Source organism: Psammomys obesus, unplaced genomic scaffold (assembly GCF_907164565.1).
Source record: "Psammomys obesus unplaced genomic scaffold, mPsaObe1.curated_primary_1811, whole genome shotgun sequence".
In the NCBI taxonomy this organism is placed as follows: Eukaryota; Metazoa; Chordata; class Mammalia; order Rodentia; family Muridae; genus Psammomys; species Psammomys obesus.
The window spans coordinates 21,634,535-21,652,768 of record NW_026596046.1 but is presented as its reverse complement, the minus strand read 5'-3'; the positions used below and the strand labels follow the sequence as shown (position 1 = coordinate 21,652,768).

At 47.8% G+C, this 18,234-nt stretch overlaps 1 protein-coding gene across 3 annotated transcripts in view; it reads left to right on the top strand.

Annotated features, from left to right (window-relative positions):
- Positions 1-16,274, top strand: part of Cemip (cell migration inducing hyaluronidase 1) — a 152,100-nt gene extending 135,826 nt beyond the window's left edge. For all 3 annotated transcript variants that reach the window (XM_055623249.1, XM_055623248.1, XM_055623247.1), the window contains 7 exons: positions 864-1,075; positions 2,631-2,816; positions 5,537-5,741; positions 5,918-6,004; positions 7,324-7,481; positions 11,772-11,872; positions 13,437-16,274. In XM_055623249.1, coding sequence (XP_055479224.1) covers positions 864-1,075; positions 2,631-2,816; positions 5,537-5,741; positions 5,918-6,004; positions 7,324-7,481; positions 11,772-11,872; positions 13,437-13,564 — 1,077 coding nt within the window. In that variant the 3' untranslated portion in view covers positions 13,565-16,274. The remainder of the gene's footprint in view (positions 1-863; positions 1,076-2,630; positions 2,817-5,536; positions 5,742-5,917; positions 6,005-7,323; positions 7,482-11,771; positions 11,873-13,436) is intronic.
- Positions 16,275-18,234: the final 1,960 nt, after the last annotated feature.

The window sequence follows — 18,234 nt, the reverse complement described above, 5'->3', positions numbered from 1 at the left end:
ATCTCAACAGCTAACAAGGTGGAGGCAGGAAGACTGCAGGTTCATGGCCTGCCTGAGCTACAAAATCAGCTTGGGCAGGCTTCCTTGACTCAGAGTGAAAAGAGGCCTAGGGGTGTAGCTCAGCAGTAGAGGGCTTGCCTAGCATGTACAGTGTTTATTGCCCTATATTTAATGCCCAATATGGAAAGAAGAAAGAAAAAACAGAGGAAGAGAGGAAAGAAATAAAGATGGAAGGAAGGAACTAAGGAAGAAGGACGAAAGAAGGGTCTTCCCTCTCTTTTTCTTGTCCTTTCACACATGCCTCCATTTTTCACAGTTCACCATGTGAATAACAGTCAGCTCTGGTCACTCCCCAGCAGAGGTCATTTTTTTGAAATCACAGAAAATGTCTGCCAAGATACATGGTGCAGTCCCCTCCCTCAACTCCTCCTCTGCCATCCGCCCAAAACAAGGCAGAGGGCTTCAGTCAGGATACATGTTGAATAATTGTTAAAAGAAAGAAAGAAAGAAAGAAAGAAAGAAAGAAAGAAAGAAAGGAAGGAAGGAAGGAAGGAAGGAAGGAAGGAAGGAAGGAAGGAAGGAAGAAAGAAAGAAAGAAAGAAAGAAAGAAAGAAAGAAAGAAAGAAAGAAAGAAAGAAAGAAAGAAAGAAAGAAAGAAAGAAAAGACAATAAAATACATGGAGCAACCTGGGCGGTGTTCTCCAGCAGAAAGAGACATCCCCTTCTTTGCTCTTCTTTTCATTCAGGCTCTGCAAAGAGACAGTAGCTCTGAAAGTGACCCCTGTTGTCATATGTTAGTCAGACACCCTGGAACCATCCCTGCTAACAGCTTCCTTGCACCTTTCCTTTTTGGGTTTTCAAAGATGTACATCCAGGCCTACAAGAGCAGCAACCTGCGCATGAAGATCATCAAGAATGACTTCCCCAGCCACCCCCTCTACCTGGAGGGGGCCCTGACCAGGAGCACCCACTACCAGCAGTATCAGCCCGTCGTCACCCTGCAGAAGGGTTACACCATCCACTGGGACCAGACAGCGCCCGCTGAGCTTGCCATCTGGCTCATCAACTTTAACAAGTGAGTGTGGGCAGCCAGGGAAGCATGGGCCAGGACAGTGGCACAGAGGTGCTGCTGCGATCAGGCAGGGAGAATGCCTCATGGCAAAGTGTTGGTTTGCGGTTCACAGGACCTCAGGCTGGTGGTCCCTGTAAGCCCTGCAGGAGGTACCCAGACAGGTTCTCATCATCCAGAGCCGAGAATCCGAGGGTGCAGGCTGAGGCGGTGTAATGGGCCCACCTTGTGCAGAAGAGCCGATCTCTTGGAGGCCAAGTGAACAAAGAATGTGTAGTGATGTAATGAGTATAACTGTCACCCAGCTCCTAGCATTACTGATGGAGAGGGAACAAGCTCTGTGAGAGCATCTTTTTGTTTGGTTTTGGTTTTTTCTTTTCTATTGATTGAGTGAGTAAGTGACTGAGTGTGTGATCCAGTATTCTGCCTGCATGTATGCCTGTAGGCCAGAGGAAGGCACCAGAGCTCATTATCTGTGGACATGAGCTACCATGTGGTTGCTGGGAATTGAACTCGGGACCTTTGGAAGAACAGCCAGTGCTCTCAACCTCTGAGCCATCTCTCTAACTCCTTGTTTGTTTGTTTGTTTGTTTGTTTGTTTGTTTTCCAAGACAGGGTTTCTCTGTGTAGCCTTGGCAGTCCTTTGTTCACTTGGCCTCTGCCTCCCCAAGAGCTGGGATTAAAGGCGTGTGCTACCACACCTGGAGGGGAGGGCATCTCAATTATTCCTTTACTTCTGTGGTAAGCTATCCTAACAGAAGCAACCTGAGGAAGGAAGGATTTATTCTGCCTCATCGTAGGACATGGAAGTCTATCATGGTGAGAACATCGTGTCAGCAGGAGCTTGAGGAGCTGGTCACATTGCATCCCCAGTCAGGAGGCAGAGGGAGATGAACACTTCTTATTCAGTGCAGGACCCCAGCCAATGGAATAGTGTCACCCACATTTAGGGTGGGTCTCCCCACCTCAGTTAATCAGGAAAACCCCTCAGGCATGCCAAGAGGCTAACCTAATCTAGATAATCCCTCACAGCTGCACACTGGGGGATTGTACCCTTTCCCAGGTGGTTCAAGGAGCTGTCAAGTCCATCAATATAAACCACAGCAGGAGGAAAGCAGTTAGATTAAAGACATCAGGTCATTTGTATATACTTACATTCAAGCATTTCCTATGTGTATCACATACCCATGTCTGTATCGCTGAGACAGACAGCTCTGCATTGCAGAAGGCAGAGTGAAGCAGGCCCCCTATCAGGAAGAGGCTGGCCCTAGCCCTCAGTTGCTTGTGCTCTTTAATCATAGCCCAGTTGAAAGAATGCCATTTTTCCATCCAAAACCCACACAGAGCACCCCTAGATCAGCCCTTGAAGGCTCAAAGGTGACCCCTCATGATGGTCCTCTTCAGCCACTGGTGGTTACCATCCATCCTTTTTGCCTTGAACAAACACTTTGCATCTTAGTTATTATTCTTTCAAATGTTCCCACTTCAGAATTCTTTGGCCACTATTCCTGTGGTGTGCTCAAGGGCCCTTGCCCAGAACTAACCCCACTGTCTTTTCCAGGGGTGACTGGATCCGAGTGGGGCTCTGCTACCCAAGAGGCACCACCTTCTCCATCCTTTCAGATGTTCATAATCGCCTGCTGAAACAAACATCCAAGACTGGGACCTTTGTAAGGACCCTGCAGATGGACAAGGTGGAACAGAGCTATCCTGGCAGGAACCACTACTACTGGGATGAGGATTCTGGGTAAGGAGGCTCCTATGGTCTGAAGAAATGGGGCTCAGTTTATTATGTATGCTAGGTCTTCCCATAACCCTAAGAACTACAGTGTAGTTGATCCTAATGAGTACAGAAGGCTTTCCTAGACACTTTGACCCAAGCACTAACCGTATTCTCAACCCCTTAAAGCAGTCAAGCTTTGGGAGGGACATAAATTCTCTATTAAATCTGCAAGTCGATGATAGGGAAAGTTTGAGAAAAGAAGTTAAGGTTAAGCAAAAGCAAATAAACCAACATGATATGCCTCCACCCCCCAACCCAAGTGGAACAAACAACATTCTAATTTGAAGATGGGAAAAGAAGACACTGGGAAAACAGAAGTGACTTGCTCAGAAAACAAAACAGCTATTCTCTTTTTTGAAAGAATAACACAAACCTATCCCAGCTGGATCTAAGCGTAGGACTATCTATACCCCAAGCCCTCCCACTTCTGCTAATCTTCACCGGATCCTGGTCAACAGACAATGGGAGCAAGGTGTCTCCACAAAGACACTAGGAAACTCTCTGGTCTCTTCCCCTAAAATAAATCCATTGATGGGAAGGGGTTCAGTCAGTCAAGCATTTGGTGTGCAAACCTGAGTTCAGTCCCCTAGAACCTGCACACACACACACACACACACACACACACACACACACACACACACTCCAGACTAACAACCGAGGAAGTCCAGTGTGCCCAGAGTGATGAAGCTGGCCACAAAAGCCTTGTGGGGAATAAGGTGAAAGGTTATTTAATGGTTTTTTTGCTTTGTTTATGAGGAGAAAACAAAATAGCTGCTCTCTTTTTTTAGAAGGATAATCAATTTGCCATAATTAGGGGTAAAATGAAAATAGCTAGCTAAGAGAAGGGAGTTCCAAGGTGGGAAATGGGCCCTGGCTTGGCTTTAGCTGTACTTTGCACAACTGGTTTACCAGTTGCCACTCAGGGGAGGTGTCACAAAATAATAAAGTATGGTATAGAAGGAGTAAGGCCGTTGGTGGCACTGCTCCATGAACATGTGGATCATTGAAATCAGGGCCCTCATTTCGTCACCATCCAGGGCCTTGATGTTCAGTTCAGCTTACTGAGACACCCATAGGTTGTAGGTCAAGGCCAGAGCTGTGATCTGTACAGTCAGAGTGTGGGATAGATGATCTCTCAGATCCCTCTTGCTTTAAAGTGTTAAGAAATTTTTAACACTGTTAAGACCAGTACAGGAGGTAAGGACCCAGGCCAACTTTGCCTCTAGGTCCTTGGCATTGATTCTTGTGGGGAAAGGAGCCCCAGTGTGACATGGCTATGTCCAGCCTCTGCAGCCTTCTCACCACACAGAGCATACAGATGGCACCAGGTCTGTATTTGGCCTTGAGCTAGAGACTCTTGCATCTGGCAGTTTCCATGTTAGTCAGAGATCACTTGATGCCAGGAACAGAGGTATTATTTGGTTTTTGTGTTTTTGAGACAGGGTCTAAATATATAACCCTGCCTGGCCTAGAACTTACAGTGTAGACAGGGCTGGCCTCACACTCACAGAGATCCACCAGCCTTTGCCTTCTAAGTGCTGAGATTAAAGTTGTACACTACAACACCCAGAAGAACAAAGGCTCTTGCTTTGGAGCATCTAGAAACATCTCAAGTCCAAGAGAAGGCTCATTCCTTTATCCTCTCACACACATGAGTGTGTGTGTATGCCAAGCCTCTTCTATCAGGGTCTTCTCTCAAGCTGCCTTCTCTCCTTCATTCCTCAGGAGGGTCATGGCACAAAATAGTCACAGCAGCCACTACTCATTTGCCCTTACAACTCAAGTACCGACCAACAAGACCCAGCACTTTCTTCATTCTAGTTCACAAGAGAGTGCATCTTCTTGCCTCCCTGTAGCCAACAGATTGTCTATTGAGAATCCAGTGTGAGCCCCTACTCTGGTCAGAAGTTGGGTAGCATTGACTTTGGCACCCTGATCCAAAGCCAAGTTCGATCACTAAAAGTTGGCTCCCCTAAAGAAAAGCGTGGAGATGATCAGGACCTTATTTTTAGGTATTACAGACAGGACTCGGCTTGAGAGCATTTCTCTGAGATGAAAGAACAGCATTAACAAATGCCAAGTCAGTATTGGGGCAGCCACATAATCTGACTCCCTGGAACATGGGCCAGCTTCCTCCCTAATAGTTATTATTGGAATAAGTTATGGCTTGAACAAAAGTACAGTCAGGGTCCACGATAGGATGGGAAAACTCCCAGCTCTGTAACTCTCATCTGGGTAGTCACATCTGCCAAATCAGTGTGATAATAGTACACAGTGGGCAAGGTTGATGATTAAAGGAGATGATGTGTCAATCTACAATTGTATATGTAGTTGATCCTCGGAAAATATTTGCCAGAACTTTCTTATATATTAATATATATTATTCCTCCAACTGAATATGACTCTCTGACAGACACAGTTCCATGATTTAAGGCCCTCAGGATGTAACCTCAGTGACCAGGAGGTTTTCTATTTGTTTCTTTATTTGTTTGCTTGAGATAAGGTCTTGCTAGGCAGTCCTGCTTGGCCTTGAACAAAATAAGTAGACCAATTTGGCCTTGAACTTGGAGTGACCTTCCCACCTGTGCTTCCCAAGTGCTGGGATGATAGGTGGGTGGCACCATGTCTGGTTTGGGTGAGAAGCAAGTGCCTCCTACAAACACCCAGCTTCCTTCTGTGTGCAGATTGCTCTTCTTGAAGCTGAAAGCCCAGAATGAAAGGGAGAGGTTTGCTTTCTGCTCCATGAAGGGCTGTGAGAGAATCAAGATTAAAGCTCTGATCCCAAGAAATGCAGGCATCAGTGACTGCACAGCCACCGCTTACCCCAGGTTCACGGAGAGGGCCTTGGTGGATGTGCCAATGCCCAAGAAGCTCTTTGGGGCCCAACTGGTAAGTGGCCATGGCAGGCTGGGCCCTTTGCCTCCAGGAGGCTCAGACCCAGTTGAACTACTCTCTGGATACCTGTTCAGCTCCAGGACTCAGTTCTGGGTCAAGGCACAGGGCACATAAGGAGAAAGAACACCCAGACTTCACAGCCTCACAACCGTCCTGTGTTTGTTTTTCAGAAGACAAAAGACCGGTTCCTGGAAGTGAAGATGGAAAGTTTCAGGCAGCACTTTTTCCACCTTCGGAATGACTTCGCTTATATTGAAGTAAGCAAAGATTCTGCAGGTCCAAGGCTGCTCACCAGGGTAGAGTGGTGTATTAGCTAGTCTTGTCTCATTGTGACCATAGTACCTGGTGACTCATGGGAGAAAAGATTTATTTTGACTCATGGTTTCAGGGAGCTTTGGTCCATCATAGTAAGGAAGGTATGACAGGATAGCCCAGTTCACAGAGGCCTGCTGTCATAGTTACTTTTCAATTGCTGTGAAAAAAACACCATGACCAAGGCAACTTATAAATGAAAGTGTTTAACTTGGGGCTTATAATTTCAGATGGCTAGAGTCTGCAACGGCAGAGAAAAAGGTATGGTGGTAAGAACAGCTGAATGCTTCCATTTTGGTCTATAAGTAGGAGGCAGAGAAATAACATTGGGAATGGCGGGAGTCTTTTGAAATCTCAAAACCTGTTCCTAGTGAAACACCTCCTCTAACAAGGCCATACTTCCTAATCCTTCCCAGTCAGCTCCACCAACTGGGGACCCAATCATTCAAATATATGGACCTATGGGGGACATTGACACTCAAACCACCATTCACGTGTATGCAGAGGCTATGGACCCCATGGAAGACCAGGAAGCCAAGAAAGAGGCAGGAACTAGGGGGCAGGAATAACTTTCAAAGACTGATTCATGGCAACCTACTTCCTCCAGCTAGATTCTACCTCCTAATGGTTCCACACACTCCTGAAACACCACTGCTATGTAGGGAACAAGCATTCAAACCATGAGCCTGTGGGGGAATGTCAGATTACACGGTGACAGGTGGTATTGGGATAAATCGCCACAAGCTGGACGGGTGAGAACAAAAGGTTATTCTCTTTCCGTTTCGGAAGCCAGAAAGCTTCCCCTAACCTCTGGCGGCCGTACACGCCCTTTGGATTAGATTTACGACACTGGCATTTCTGTCATGTCTTCACGAGGCCATCCCTGATTTGTGCCTCTCTTATCTCTTACCTTTCCTCCTAAGGGGTTCCATCGTTGGATTTGGTGCCTGCCCCAAACATTCTGGATGTTCCTGCCCTGAGATCCTTAATATTAAGTCACCACTGCATGCCATTAAGACATTTTGGGGAGCACTCTTTCTAGACAAAATCAAATGCACAGTTTCATAGGGGGCATATCTTTTGGGAGGTCACTATTCAAGTCTACAGGGAGCACAAACAAGGGGTGTGAAGGGGTCTCATAAACTGAGCCACTGTGTATCCAAACTCTGCCTTTAGTGTCTACATAGGAACCATACAGGAAGGAGAACCTTGGCACCTCAGCTGCCCCAGGTTCCCTCATATCTGTGTTGCTTTGGCCCTGCAGGTGGATGGCAGGAAGTACCCTTGCTCAGAAGATGGCGTCCAGGTGGTGGTGATTGATGGGAACCGAGGTCATGTGGTGAGCCACGGGAGCTTCAGAACTGCCACTCTGCAGGGCATACCCTGGCAGCTCTTCAACTATGTGGCAGCTGTCCCTGACAAGTGAGTGTGTAGCTCAGTTTCTGAACTGTCCAGAGACATGACAGATCCCTGGCGAGGGCCCTGTCCCTCGTGCCCAACCCCTCATGATATTTGCTAGTCAGGATGCTCTGTGCCTGCTGGGTGGGGAGACCTTCATGCTGTTGCTGTGCCCACTGGAGACAAGGCTGTTGTGGATGTAGGTCAAGCTGAGGCAGAGGGGACGGCTGCCTCACCCCTTGGAAGGCTGCCTGCCCCTCTGCCCCCATCACCAGCACTCTCTCCCAGTGATCTCATCCCACCCACACCCCCAATAGGATCCAAATGCTGGTGGCTTCTGAAGCTGTCCAGTCTGGATTCTTTTCCTAAACCCCAAACATTCCTATCCAGTGGCTGCTTAGAGGTTGCCACCTAGATGTCTCAAATGGAACTGAAGTCTTATCCTCTTTGTCTCTTCCTTTTAAGTTGTAAACCTCCAGATCAGCCACTTCTTCTGTTTTCTCTAAATCAACATCCATCTAGATGTTCAGACCCAGAATCTGTACTTAATGCTGAGCATCTTTCTTTTACCCTTATATTCTAAAACAATCCAACATACTCCATTGCCCTCCCTCATGGTCCCTCCATGGTATCATCTCTGGCCCTGCTCTATCCTTGTTGGTCAACCAACACCATGACCATAGAGCCCCGACAGGCTCTTTTCTCCCCCCGCCCCCATTTTGGAAGTTAATTTGAGCTTCTTAAACATTGGGATCTCTGTAGCCTCTCCTCACCTCCTTTGAAGTCTAACACATCTGTTTCTTCCTCACTGATGTATTTTCCCATCCATCCTCCATTCTCCACTGGAGCACTGCTTGAAACAGAACATGGAGGCCTTGGCTGATGACATCAGGAAATCATCCTGATGTTGACTCTACAATAGACTTGCTTATGCATGCTGAGTCCCTGAACTGCAGTGTGGGTGTGGAAATCTCTAGAGCCACAAGCTAGTGGAAATCCTGTGTGATTCATGTGGCTCCTGTCACACTAGGTGCTTAGCAAATAGTTAATGAGTGAGACAAGCGCCCTTCCGGATGTACCCTCATGGTCCTGTGGGAACTGGACTCCATGTGCGATTCTGGAGAACAGGTTTTGCTTGGTCACAGTTATATCTATTCTTCCCACATTCAGTGTTCCTTTCTCATTATATTTGCATGTATGTATGTGGAAGTGAGGGGGTACATGTCTACAGGGATATGCACACATGTGTGGAAGCCAGAAAACAACCTTGTGTATCATTCTTCACGCATGTTTTATTTTTGCTTTTTTTTGGGAAGAGGTCTCTCACTGGCCTGAAATGCTCCAAATAGGCAAGGCTGGCTGGCTAGCTAGCTCTGGGGATCTCATGCTTGTCTTCACTTTCCCATCACTGAGATTACAAGCCCAGATGCATGCCACCACACCGGACTTTATTTCATATGTGTTCTGGGAGTCAAAGTTGGGTCCTTGAGTTTGCAAGACAAGCACCCCTTAACGACTGAGTGAGCACCTCGGCTCTACACTCTAGTTTTCATGTGCAGATTCCTACAGAAGAATGTGACTCTCCAAGTTGGGAAAGTACATTTATCATCTAAAGATCAGTAGGTTTCAGGCCTTTTTCGGCCATAAGCCTTTTCTTGAAATGAACCAGAGTGCAAAAGGTGGGAGTGAGAAATAGTCCCTGGAGTTCTGTTTGGAGAGGGGTGTGGGGCTCCTTGCAGCCTTTGCAGATCCCTAGGAGAAGTGTAGATGGCCTGAATCAGTATTAGGCTGGCAGTGGATACACAGCCAGGAAAGGGCACCACCAACCCCCTCCCTGCCTCCTGGAGAGCAACAATTGAATGGGGCTGGAGAAGTGCTTTGTTCTATGGCTCAGACTCAGCCTGGGCCTATCCCCCCCTCCCCCCCCCATCCCCAGGACTACCACTGGCCCTAGGGTACACAGACACTGAAGCTTCTGGAAGGCCCCTCTGACTTCTACCTGTGGGAGACTATGTCAGCAGGGACAGGGGCTAAGAGGATGCTGTACCAGGCAGGGAGATGGCATGATGTGAATCATACCAGGAGGCTGCATGATAAGCAAGCCTATCTCCCTGCCCTGCTTCTGTTGGCTGACTCAGCTGCCACCCTGAGTGTCTGACCTTCCTGAGAGTTCACTAGTTCAGCCATGGGCCTTCAGTGTTTATTCTGAGTCTGAACAATGGGGAAATTTCCTCTTGGGAGCAGAGTCTGGATCCACCCCAAGGATGTGTTAGCAATGAATCCTTACTCGTTGATGAGCCTCACCTTGCCAATCCCTTGGGCCTCCTCTTTTTAGCCTTCTTAAAGGACCCAAGACAGCCTCCCAGATGCCTTCCCATTGGCTCTTATTCTGCACTAGCCCTTTGCCTGTTGACATCTTTCCTTCTGCTCCCAGTGGGACAAAATTGGGGGTAATAGCAATTTCCAGAATCCTATACGGTTTTTCCATGTCTGGACTGTGGTCTGTGGTTACAGAATTCCACTGAGATGGGAGTGGGAAGCCCCGTGGAGCTTCTGCCCTGTTTCTGTTCTGAGGGAAGCACTCACACCCCATGTCTGGCCCAGCATGAGTCTGCCACTACTGGAGGCTGTTTTCTTAGCACTGGGGACTAAACACAGCCCAAAGCAGGAAGAACAGACGCTCTAGCTCGACTTTTGCAAACTGGGTCCTTCTGGTTCCTGCCCCTTGCCCTCCTGGGAAGCCCTCACAGATAACATGTAACTGTTTGTTCAGTCTCCCATTGACAAAACCAGGCAGGTCTTGCCTGATGAGAGAGGGTGGTGACACACAACAGAGGCCACTGTGGAAATGCAATGACTACACAGTGTCCTTTCCAGAATGCTATCAAACTGGAGGACACTCTTTCTGCAGCTGAGAGAGAGGAGTATGGGTGGCACAGAGCCCAGTGCCACCCACAGAAACCATTAAAACACATATATGGCTCCATGTTTGCTGCAAAAGCATGAGGACCAGAGCTCAGATTCCCAGCACCGGTGTAAAAACCCAGTCATGGCCACACCTGTGCCAGTAACCTGTGGGAGACAAAGAGAGGACGACTGCTCAGGTTTGCAGGCTGCCAGCCTAGCAGACTGTTCAGTGAGAAACCCTGTCTCAAGGGAGTAAGATGGAGATTGGTAGAGCAGGATGGCTGGCCTCCTCCTCTGGCTTCTACACGCACACAACACACAGAGATTCACACAAAAGGAAAGACGGGGAATGAAAAAGAGAGAAATACAATTCAGATTTCACTGGGAACCTAACATAGGGCATGGTCACTGTTCTTAGGACGTCAGCTGAGGTCTTATGGGGATGAAACAGGTCAGAAGGCCTGCTATGAGTTGACAGCAAAGTCAACAAGGTTGAGCTCCCAAGTTGAGCCACTGCAGCACGTCTCTAGGGCTCTGTGCTGGAAGGCTTTCATGGTGGCTTTGTAGTTTCAAAGCTGCTCTCTCTTCTTCCCTCAAGTCCTCATTCTCATTCTGGTTTTTTCTCCCTTCTAGGTATCTTGTCTTTCTCTGTAACCACATTTCTAATGGCTTCTAGTCTAAGCAGTGCTGAAATTATTTGAAGTAAGAAGTACATATTATCTGGGCATGATACTATATGCCTATAATCCTAGCACTGAGGAGGCAGAGGCAGATGGATCTCAATGAGTTTTGAGGCCAGCCTGGTCTACATAGTAAATCCTTGACCAGCCAGGGCTACATAGTGAGACTCTGTCTCAAAACAAAATTTAAAAAATCAGAAAGAATGAACGGGGGAAGGGGAGAGGTGGGGGAAAGAAGGAAGGAAACAGAAATTCACAAAGAAATGAAATAGCATTGAACTTTATAAGCAGTGTATCTCAGGTATGAAACGCAATGTCTTAAATACAGCTATTTCCTGTGTGTGTATATGTCTCTGTGTGTGAGAGACAGACAGACAGACAGACAGAGAGTGCCTATGAAGTCACACAGTGAGCCCCAGCACAGGTGCTGGGATATATGCTTCTCACAAATATTCTGTCCAGCTGGCTGGCAGACATTTAAAGCAGGGAACCCTGTCTAGGCTTGAGAAGGCCAAGGACAACAGATGTGATCAGATGCTGGGGGTTCTTGTTGCTGAAAGGAAAGAGTATGTTGGTTAATATAGAGGGAAGGACATCCTCTCTCAAATCCCTAGCCAGGCTCTGGCAGTGCCACCACAGCTTCTGTCTGAGGCCAACATCCCTGCCACATGCCCCTCGCCGCAGTTTCCTTTCACTTCTGTCATCTGACCAGGCTCTTCTTCCTCAGTTCCATCGTTCTCATGGTATCAAAGGGCAGATACATCACCAGAGGCCCATGGACCAGAGTGCTGGAAAAGCTTGGGGCAGAAAAAGGTCTCAAGTTGAAAGGTAAGTCAGAATGGGGCTTAAGCTGACCTCAGACCAGGGAAGATGGTGCAAAGATACCATTTTTTTGCTATGTCCAGGACATTGTTTCCCACTAGGCTTGGTTACAGCCCCAGAATCCTCAGCATAGTCAGTGGCCTCCTGGCCTGGTGCCACCTGCAGACCATCTCTATACCACAACACATTCATTTTCCCTTGTGACCAGACATGGGAAGAATACTGCTAGAGTTATTCACCCCTCTACTCCACAAAAGGCCCTTTAATGCAATGAAAGTATCATCAGAAGCTGCCTTTGTTGACCATTCATCCTGACCAACGGTCTGCATCCTTCTCACAAGTCCAGCTGATGCATGCTTTTCTAGCATCTCTCACAGTTTGAAAAATTCTTATTTGTCTTCTAAGACAGGAAAAGGAGAGAGAACTAAATCCCAGAGACTTCCATGCTTTTTTAAGGTCACACAGCTCTTCTGTGATGAAACCCAACCCAGACTTCCTGAATATGCTGGATAAAACTAGTCAGATATGTGCTGCTCATTTGTCACAAGCTGTTCAGATTGTGGCCCCAGGGAGGCATAAATGAGAAGGAGCAGATGTGTGAATGATGATGACCAGGATAGCTACCACTTGATGCCAGCCTTGCACCTTGCTGAGCTTTCAATAGTCATCTCATTTATTCACAAATAACTTGGGTGCCAGGTATGGTTCCCACCACAGAAGAGGACGAAACAGCAGTTACATAGGGAGGTGCTTGCTTCAGCTGGGATATGGACCCTTGCCTTCCTGAGTCAGTCCTCAATATTTGTGTCCTGATTATGACGAACATCAAAACCAGAAGTCTATCATGAAGATCTTTATCCCAGGCAGCCAGAGAAAAACCCAGAGATGTACAAGCCTGTCACAGCAGCCAGTAAAGAAAGGGAACCAAGGTCCTTTCCTGGCAACCCCAGGGCTATTTGGGGGCTTCCGTTTGTTAAATTAAGATGCTGTTGCCAAAGCCCCAGACATACAATGACCAATGTCAAGTGGGACTTGTCTGGAGGTGTTCACTGCCCTCCAGCCTGGGCCACTTCTGAGTGTAGACTGGACCTTCAAGTCACTCAAGTGCAGTGCCTAAGGTCTGGAGTTGTACTCAGTCTCACACCATGTGTCATCCACTTAGAGCCACAAAGTACCCGAGCTGAGGATGACAAACGCCACCATTTCACAGGTGGGATCATAGGCCACAGAGACTTTCTGCTGATCATAGGTCAGCTAGAAGGCATGCAGGAATCCTACTAGCAGCCTTCCCTCCCTGGCTCCCTTGTCCTCTACTGTGTGTGGCTCGCCTGTAATGTACAGAGCCTCTACCCTTCCGGGGTGGCCATCATGCCCAAGAGTGATACAAAAAGACACCCAGTCCTAGCACCTGCTAGGCTGAGAGCTTACCCGAGAGTGACAGAGCCTAATGTAACTGGGAAGGGATTGCCCATGGGGGCAGAGGATGCTGAAGGGGAGTGTTAAAGCATGGCATCCAGTGCTTCTATACTAGCGTCTTCATTTTGCAACCATCTGATTCCTCACTTTACAGAAAAAATGGCATTTGTCGGCTTCAAAGGCAGCTTCCGACCCACCTGGGTGACTCTGGAGACTGAAGAACACAAGGCCAAGATCTTCCAAGTGGTGCCCATCCCTGTGGTGAGGAAGAAGAAGCTGTAAGGACAGTTGCCACTTGGTATCACCCCAGGCTGGACTCCTACAGCAGCCGGGGGGCAGGATGGCTGGGTCCCCTGGTTTTCAGCTCTGCTGGACTAAGGGACAGATATAAGAGACCTTGGTGCTGCCACCTGCCCCTACTCAAGTCTACCTGCAGCCCCTGGGCAGTGTTGGCTGATGCTACAACCTCCTCTTGGGTGCTTCTCTCCTGACTATGCCTCATCAGTAGGCATGGGGACCATACAAAGAGACCTGGGTTGTGTTGGCAGCAAAGGGCCACTTGGGCAGGAATCTGAGCCCAGCTAGGGGGTGGTCTGGATAACGGACCACACACATATTTCCACAGTCACTTGCAAATGTATTAAGTGGCAGATGATGGGAGATACATCTTTATTCGGGTAAGCAAGAGTAGGGCTTCCTGGGATTAGGAGCAGGCATGCAGACAGAGCTGGCCAGGGTGGCAGACTGCACTGGGGAGGAGATGGAGTCCTGTGTCTAGAGGGGATCCCTTTTCAAGAGACTTCAGCTGGCACATTGGGACGGGGACTAGGTGGCTCCTAAGGGTCCTTCCTGAGATTGCAGAACTCTACAGTGTTTTGCTCTGTGCTTGGAGCCCATCAGTAGAAGTAATCATTGCAGCTGACATCTCCACTAAAAGTATCCTGGATACAGAAGATGGAGACATGAGAGCTCACACCTGGGAGTCTAGGGTCAGCAGGTGACAGGCAGCCAGGTCTCAGTACACTCTGATAGCAGTTTGAGAGCCCAGAAAGAAGTGACACAGTTGATAGTGTCAGAGCAGGGGAAGTTCTTACTGCCCAGGAGCATGGGGAAGGCTTCTTCTGGCAGGTCATGATGCTGGCAGGAGCAAAGGACAGAGATGGTGGGGAGAGATGAGGTAGCCTCTGGCATGGCCCCGAGTCGAAGGCTTTCCTGCCACCACCTGCAGCATCTGAGTCCCCCACGGCTGACCCACTTGTGATAGAGCAGCAGGGTCTGCGGAGAGAAATGGGCTGAGCTACGGTGCACAGAGCCTTGCTCAGGTTGGTCTCCAGGCCAGCCCACTCTGACTCTGAGAGAGGGTGTAGTACAGTTCACAGACCCGAGGCTCTACAATAGGTCTACGGTGTACTTCAGCGAGGAGCTGAATAGAAGACTCCAGGGAATCTGAGCACACTCACACCACAGTGAACCTGAGGCATCAGAGATGGAGAGGATCTTGGGGGCTCTTGAGAGGACCACCTAGTCCAGCCCATTGTACCTACATCTGAGGAGAATGATACTTGAGATGAGAAAGAACCACACAGCCAGGTCTGTGAGCCCCAAACTCAGCACCCACTGCCACATCACACTGCCTCAGCAGCTTGTCTGGGGTGCCCAGTGCTCCAGAAGTAGCTTCTGGAAGGGGCTATATCCCCTTAAAGGGGAGAAGAGGGCCAGAATATAATGATCTTTTGTAAAGGGCTTTTCCCTCTTGCTCTTCAGTACACACTGCCCACCCTCCCCTAGGCAGCAGCTCTGCCACCTTCACTTTCTTTACACTACCTGCCACACTTGGGCATGGGCTACTCATGACTGTGGCATCCTCTTGGTGCTACCTTATTCCCCAGTGGTGCTGGTATGCCCAATGGATAGCATCAAGATATTCCAATGTGCTTCTGGTGGGCCAGTTGGCTCCTCATTGGGATCTGAGAGTGGTTGGCTCCAGCCCAGGATCTCTTAGCTAGTCAGAGCAAACAGCTTAGATGCCCAGATGAGTGGAAACTATCCATGTTTGATATTCTTCTGAGACATCAGGGTTTTCCTGGGCTTCAATAATGGGATGGGTCCTTTCCTCTACAAACACAAACTTTGTTTTAAAGAAGACTTGCTTGGTCCCCTCTGTCCAGTGATGTCAAGGGGCCTTATTTCCAGAGTCAACTCTCCAGGCTGAGCCAACTCCCTGGGGTCTATCCCACTGAATGGGTCATCCAGCTGCTGGGAGGTAGCTGTGGGACACTGCTTCCCACAGACATGGCTGCTTCAGTGGACAATGTCAGAGGAAAGACCCCCTTATGGGGAGATGAGCAGAGAAGGGAAGGGGATAAAAGTGACCTCATGTTTTTCTTGTCTAAGTTTCACTGAATTTTCAATGCGAGGGTCTCACACTGTGAACCACTGAAGATGCAGTCACTTTCAGGTGGCCATGAATGTTGAATGTCTTTGGCTCAGTTCATTTCAGTAAATACCTATTGGAAAGTTCTGCAGGTTGTACATATGTCAAACGGTACAGGGTTCTGTATAGAAAATATTCTTTCCTAAACCATCCAAGAGTCAATGTCCAGGCATTTTCTTGGTAGCACAAATGTCTTTCTTGCTTAGAAGGCTGCTCTTGTCCTTTCTGTTTGTCAACATTGCCATTGAGTCAGGGGCCTTTGATGAAAAGGCTCATCTTCTTCCTGTTGGCTAAATAGCTGGTCCTTTCTCGGGAATTGGATGTACAGTCTGTTTTGTATGTAAATGTTTCTTGTATGTAGATGTCATCATGAACAAAGGTGTATTTCTATTTATTTATTATACATGCACTTCAAGAAGTTACTGTCAGAGAAGTGAAGAGTCATCTTGAGTATTATATTAGAGGATGTCCTTTGGACCACTAGGAAGGGGTATGTGCAGAGCCAAGGACATCAGCTCTGGTTTGGACAATTCTTGATGTACCATATTAAACATACAAAGGATGTCATTGTCGTGTGTGCTTGTTTCATTTTATGGCACAGTGGGTTTCATGTTAAACCAGTTGTCCAGAGAAAACAAGGCAGCACTTCCTTCTGGGTCTTGTTCCTAAGAGCTGCTTACATATCAGAATCCCACCTTCCTCCCATCCCACAGTAGTACTGCCAAGAGCAGATGGAAGGGTCCACTGGCAGAGAAGATGCCATTCATGTGACCAGGCAAGAGCACTTGCCTCATCCTCATGTCCCTAAGTTATCAGGAAGCTCTCAGCCCCACTCTTCCTCCTGGGGAATCTGGAGAAGGCATCAGAGCGAGGGCTAGCAGACCAACTGTTCCTCCTCTCAGATTCTGACCAGAGGGCAAACTTCATGCCTGAGAGGGGCATGGGTACAGAGATAGATAAGTTCAACCTGAGCTCCAGACAAGGGTTAGGTAGAATGGGCTCAGGAGAGGCATGAAAGAGAAGAGTGGGCTGCCCTAAACCGCTTGTGGATACTGACATTTAATTAATTTAAGAAAAATTTGAAATATAGTTTCTTATCTGTATTGGCCATACTGCAGATGCTCCACTGCCACAGGAGCCTAGTGACCACCATTGTGGACTGCATGGGTATAAAACATGTCCACCATCATGGAAGGTCTTTTCTTGATACTGTCTAGAAAGCTACTGAGACTTACACATTGGCGTTTAAAAAAAAAACAAAACCTGTGCCCCTAGTGTAGGCAATAGAGTGTGAATACGAGTGTATGCAACCCACTTAAGGGAGCTGGCACCACGTTAGTATTAAGCTGGCAGTTAACAGTTAATGAGATGATCCAGCCCTGGATAGAATATGTACACAATACATAGAGAATACATGACCCAAGATTTAAGGAAATGTCGTCACTGAGTATGATGGCTCACATCTGTAATCCCAGCATCAGAGAGGATGAGGCAGGAAGATTGTGAGTCGGAAAGCGGGGTGTAGTAGACTGTTTACCTACAGTTGCCTCTACACGTCTTCCTGGTGGGTTCCTGGCGGCTGTGTCAGGAGCAACAAAAAGTTCCCAGGGCCCACTCTGGTCATGTGTTGCTTCTTTTTTCTTTGGATCCTTCTGGGAGTTGCTTGGTCCCGTTTTAGGGCCATGAGTGGATAAAAGTACTTACCTGGTGACCTAAGTTTGATTCACAAAACAATGGTGAAAGAAGAGAGCTAACTCCTGACCTCTACACATATACTGTCACTCTCTTTCTCTCTCTCTCTCTCTCTCTCTCTCTCTCTCTCTCTAATAATAAGTTTTTAAAAACCCTAGTCTCAAGGAAAGAAAGGAAGGAGAGGGAAGAGAAAAGGGGGAGAAACTTTAGCATCAGGAAGCAATCACATTTGAACTATGCCAGACACCATGCACAAAAAGCAACATGAAACAGGAAAATATGCCAGGGCATGCCCAGGGAGGGGCGTAGCATGATTCTTTAAATAGAGAGGAATTATTGTGAGCTAGAATCATCAGGAAGGTCAATGGGCTGGGTGGGGATACCAGAGTTCACCTAGGAGTCATGTAGGACAAGGAAGAGGCCTTTACAGTCTGGGCAGAGGTAGTGACCAGGGTTTGAAGACTTGAGGACGTCTGAGCATATAACATGTCGCCTTGCAAGAGGGACGTGGGAAGGTGGACAAGGCCAGATGAATGGTGGATCGGATGGTTTTGTTTTTGTTTTTTTGTTTTTGTTCGTTCATTCGTTTGTTTTTGTTTTTCAAGACAGGGTCTCTCTATGTAATAGTCTGGCTGTCCTGGATTCACTTTGTAGACCAGGCTGGCCTTGACTCACAGAGATCTGCCTGTCTCTGCCTCCCGAGTGCTGGGATTAAAGGTATGCATTACCATACCCTGCCATCCTCATTCGAAAATTGTCCTTTTTTTTTTTCATACCCTTACTTTAGCAAGGGATTAACTGAAACAGTTTTCAATATCAAACAGTG